We start from the raw sequence: 5557 nt of genomic DNA, 5'->3' as shown, positions 1-5557 counted from the left end.
CTGGCCATCTAGCATAGGCATCCATCACTACTAAAAACATCTGCTTGTGGTCCTCAGCAAAATCAAGATGTACTCTTTCCCATGGACTCGAAGACCATTTCCATGTATGTATCGGTGCAGTAGCAGGCATACTACGCTGCTGCTGACAAATAGTACACTGATTCACTTCACGTTCAATACTGTCATCTAATGTAGGCCACCAGAATAAACTTCTGGTGAGGGACTTCATTTTAACTATTCCCCAGTGGTGCTCATGTAATTCAGACAATAGCCTGTCTCTTAGTTTATCAGGCACTACCACACGGTAACCCCATAATAAACAATCATCCTCAATGCTAAGCTCTAATTTTCTCTGAAAATAAGGCTTCAGTGACTCATCCTGTACATGTTTAGGCCATCCAGTTAACACCAACTGTTTAACCACTCTTAACACAGGATCTCTGTCTGTTTCTTTGGCTATTTCTCTAGCAGTAAGAGGTAAGTCTTCCAGGTAAGACACTCTGTAAATTGGGTTTGACACCACATCTACATCAGGCTTCACAGGTAATCTTGATAAAGCATCAGCATTGCTATGCTGCTCTGACTTCTTGTACTGGATTTCGTATGTATACGCTGCCAAAATTAGAGCCCACCTTTGTAATCTAGCGGCGGCCAGTGTTGGCACACCTGTTTTAGGCCCCAGAATTTTCAACAGTGGCTTGTGGTCTGTCAATAACAAGAATTTCCTTCCATAAAGATACTCATGGAATTTCATAACTCCAAAAACAAGACCCAGTGCCTCTTTTTCCAGTTGAGAGTAATTCTGTTCTGTTTTAGTTAACATTCTGGATGCAAATGCGATAGGTCTCTCACTTCCATCTTTCATTTTGTGGCTGATTACAGCACCAACTCCATAAGGAGAAGCATCACATGCTAGTATGATATGTAACTCTGCATCAAAATGTACTAACAATTTATCTGACTGAAGAGACTTCTTTGCACTATCAAATGCACTTTGACATTTTTCTGACCATTCCCAGGTTGCATCTTTATGCAGCAATGCTGTCATTGGATGAATCAGAGTAGATAGATTAGGGATAAACTTCCCATAGTAGTTTAACAGAGCTAAGAATGACCTGAGTTCAGTTACATTTTTTGGAACTGGAGCCCTCTGAATAGCATCTGTCTTTTCCTTCATTGGATGTATGCCCATGGCATCAATGACATGCCCTAAGTATGAAACGCTGTTCTGCATGAACGCACACTTCTCTCTTTTAACCCTGAGATTGTAAGTTTCAAGTCTACTAAGCACCTCTTCCAAGTTAGTCAGGTGCCTTTCTGTATCTTTTCCAGTAATTAAGATGTCATATAAATAACAGATGACCCCTTCCATGCCCTGAAGAACCTGATCCATAATCTTTTGAAAAATAGCAGGGGTGCTAGCAACACCGTAGGGTAACCTATTGTAGTGATACAACCCTCTGTGTGTGTTGATAGTTAGGTAATGTCTTGAATTGTCCTCTAACAGAACTTGCTGATAAGCCTGCGAAAAGTCTAATTTGGTAAACTGCTGACCTCCTGCTAGTTTAGCAAATAAATCTTGGGTTTTGGGTAGTGGATACTGTTCCACATTCAACCATGGATTGATGGTGACCTTGTAGTCTCCACATATTCTCACACTGTCATCCTTTTTAGGCACACAAACTATTGGAGCTGCCCACTCACTGTAATTAATGGGTGAGATGACACCTTCAGCTTCCAATTTTGCCAGTTCTCTCTCTACGGCTTCTCTTAATGCATAAGGCACGTTTCTAGGCTTACAGAACTTGGGCACTGCATCTGGAACTACACGTAGTCTGGCTTCAATACCTTTTAACTTGCCTAGCTCAGGTTTGAACACTGATGCATGTCTGGCACACACATCATCCACTGTATCAGGAGCCACTCTGTTGATTCTTGACCAGTCTAGCTTTAATTGACTTATCCAGTCTCTGCCCATTAATGCAGGACCTCTTCCTTTCACGACTAGTAGTTCTAGCTTTTCGAGCGTTCCTTGCATTTCACCTTTGCTGCGAATTTTCCTATCAACGGCAATGATTCCTCACTGTAGGTTTTCAGCACACAATTTGCAGGACTAAGTTTCACATCTTTAAACCTGCGTTTAAGTAGAGTTTCAGATATCACTGACACGGCTGTGCCAGTGTCTACCTCCATTTTCACCCTTGTACCATTTACACTGACATACACATAGTAGGGTTTCACAATGTCACCTTTACCCGTGTCCATTGCAAAAAGTTCGACCCCTCCACTGTCCAATGTCTGACCAGTGTCAATGTTCTGTACAGCATCCACCATGCGCCTTGTCGGCACACAGCAGTCGTCTCTGGCACTGCAGAGCTGAGGCTGGATAGGATCTCCATCTGCCCGAAGACTGTGAGGTTTGCTCTGGTCCACGTGCTGGGGAGCGTTGCAACATTCCAAATGCCTGGTCCCTTTCGATGCCTTGCCATAGCTTCCTTCTTTAGGTGAACGGCATGCTTTTGCGATGTGTCCCTTTTTCTTGCACTGGTGACACTCTACGTCCTTGAACCTGCATTCATCCGGTCTGTGGCCTTTTCCATTGCAGCGATAGCAGGGCTTTCCATTAGCTGTAGACTTTACCGTAGCCTCTCTATGCTTTAGGTTAGCCTTCTTTTCTACCACATTAGCTTTATAGCCTTTCTGTGCGAACTGTTGCGCACTGTTGCCTTTTGTTACCTCATAAGAAAGCGCCATTTCAACTGCGAGCTGTAACGGTAAGTCTTTTGTGTGAGCAGCATTGAGTAACCGATCTCTTAGCTCATTGCTCTTAACTCCCCAGACCCAACCTATCACGCAGTGCTTCATCTAAAAATGTTCCAAATTTGCATGTGGCTGCTAACTTTCTCAAACTTGCAATGTACTCACTTATTGTTTCGTTTTCCTTTTGGTTTCTTCCGTGAAACTTGCATCTCTCGGTAATAAAGTTGGTTTTCGGGATGTAGTGCTTTTCTAGCACTCCCACCAGTACTTCATATGTTTTACCCGATGGCTTATCTGGTGCACACAAATCCATCAGCAAGCTATGTGCCCTTTTTCCTACCACCGGAAGAAATACCGCTTTGGTTTTCTCATCTCGAGTGTCCAATCCTTTTGCTGCGAAGTACTGCGCTAACCGCTGGCGATAACTATCAAAACTTTCCTCACTTTCCTCGAAGTGGAAATCTTCTGGCTTACCGAATGCCATTTTCTGTTCGACGGTCTTTTCACTCACCGAACGTCTCCCTGGTTGTTCGTCGTTTACTTCTGCCTCGCTGGAGCTGCTTGACATGCTAACTCTGTGACTTCCAATTTAAACATCCCATCCTCGTCGCCAAACTGTCGTGTATGAAACACTAATATTGTTCTAAACTGTTTAAGTAGATAACTGGAAAGTGCACACGGCAGACTTATGACAGTAACGTAGTATATTTATTATTACGCTGTAACAACCTAGCTATCCCGAGTAGAGCGGAGTACCAAGAGGACGCCCTGGTGGCGATTCTGCCTTATATACTCTTCAGGAACAACCAATAGCTGACCTCCACCTCATTCAGCACCAATCACATTTGAATGTGCACATTCAAAAACCAACCAACCCACACTGGTTAATTCTCTGTGTTGGGAACACCACAACATGCCATGCCTGTAGAAAGAAAGGACATCATCAAAAAGTGTGTTTATCATCAAAAAACGTGAATGAGGTTCAAGAGCATGATTCGTGGCACAGTCGAAGCCAATGGAGACCCATGGATAATTGATATCAAAATCAAAAACAGGAAAGGAAAGTTCAAAATTGACACAGGTGCAGATGTGACTGTCACGCCAGACCACATGTTTTATACCGTGTTCGAAGACTGCAAAAAGCCAGTACTCAAACCAGTGTCCAAACCCTTACTGGGACATGTGTTGGGGGTCACAAATATGTTTTACAGAAAGGGGAAAAGCAATCATTAGGAGTTTACACACTGCCTAATTGGCAGGCCAACCATCACTAGCCTAGGACTAGTCACACGTGTTGACAGCTTAAACGTTAAGTCACTAAAGGAACACTATCCAAAGCTGTGCAGAGGGCTTGGCCTGATACAGCAGCCATACACCATTAAACTGAGACCAGGGGCAGAGCCATTCTCTTTAAAGACTCCATGTCATATCCCTTTACCACTCATGCCTAAAGTCAAGAATGAACTGCAATGCATGGAGCAGATTGGAGTGATCAGCAAGGTGGAGGAACTCACAGAACAGTGTTCAGGAATTGTGGTGGTACCAAAGAAATCAGGGGACAATCCTCACATATGTGTAGACCTTACCAAGCTTAATGAGTCTGTGCAAAGAGAAAAATACATACTCTCTTCAGTTGAACAGATGCTTGGTTCACTAGCTTGTGCTAAAAGTTTTAGCAAATTAGACATAAACATGAGTTTTTGGCAAATCCCTTTGGCTGAGGAGTCAGCTAAACTCAAAATTTCATTACGCCATTTGGCCACCATTTTTTCAACTGCTTACAATTTGGAATAGCGTCGGCTCCTGAACATTTTCAAAACTGTATGGTCACCGAAGGGCCTAGACGGTGTGGTTTGCCATGTGGCTGGCATGCTGGTGTGGAGCGGCTCACAAGAAGAGCATGATTGCGCGCCTTCACACTGTGCTGGGAAAGACAGAAAATGCTGGTCTCACGCTGAACATCGAGAAGTGCACCCTTTCACAGCATGAGGTGAAATTCCTGGATCACGTCCTCTCCAAGGCAGGGGAGCAGCGAGACCCAGCAAAAACAGCAGCAGTTAAAGACATGCCCAAGCCAGCCAATGTCAGTGAGGTAAGGAGCTTCTTGGGGATGGTTAACCAGCTGGGTAAATTTATACCACAGCTGGCAGAAAAAGACAAACCCCTCAGGGACCTTTTGTCCGAGAAAAACTCCTAGTTATGGGGGCCTGACCAAGTCAAAGCTTTTAACGACTTGAAGGGGGATTTGTCATCGACACCCATACTCATCTTGTATGACCCAAATAAGGGGTCAAAACTGTCAGCAGACGCATCATCCTTTAGGTTGAGAGCAGTCTTGCTGCAGAAATGGGGTGAGGAATGGAGGCCTGTTGCTTATGCGTCACGGTCTCTCACACCAGTTGAGCAGAGATATGCACAGGTAGAAAAAGAAGGTTTTGGCCTCACTTGGGATTGTGAGCAATTACAAGACTTCCTAATAGGCTGGTACTTTGAAATGGAGACAGACCACAAGCCTCTTCTGAGTCTCCTGGGGGCCCAAGTGCTGGACACCTTACCTCTACACATTCAACGCTTCAGAATGAGACTCATGCGTTTGTTTCTCCAACAAAATTTCTCATGTTCCTGGGAAAAGCCTGTGGACAGCAGACACATTGTCATGCGCGCCGCTGCGGACAGGAGCAGCAAACAGATGATGAGCTGATGGAGAGTATGAACATCTATGTGGACAGCATCATAAAGCATCTCCCAGCGAATATATCTCACCTGGACGGTCTAAGAGAACATCTCAAAGCAGACA

At 44.3% G+C, this 5557-nt stretch overlaps 1 protein-coding gene across 1 annotated transcript; it reads right to left on the bottom strand.

Moving 5' to 3' along the window:
- Positions 1–256: 256 nt before the first annotated feature.
- Positions 257–1774, bottom strand: LOC130114028 (uncharacterized protein K02A2.6-like; the record flags this gene model as incomplete). Its single annotated transcript, XM_056281756.1, has 3 exons — positions 257–483; positions 667–932; positions 1107–1774. Coding segments are annotated over 3 exons (1161 nt in total), but the record flags the coding sequence as incomplete, so codon positions are not given.
- Positions 1775–5557: the final 3783 nt, after the last annotated feature.

This window comes from Lampris incognitus, chromosome 6 (assembly GCF_029633865.1).
Source record: "Lampris incognitus isolate fLamInc1 chromosome 6, fLamInc1.hap2, whole genome shotgun sequence".
Classification (NCBI taxonomy): Eukaryota; Metazoa; Chordata; class Actinopteri; order Lampriformes; family Lampridae; genus Lampris; species Lampris incognitus.
This window is presented reverse-complemented; position numbering and strand designations above follow the sequence as displayed.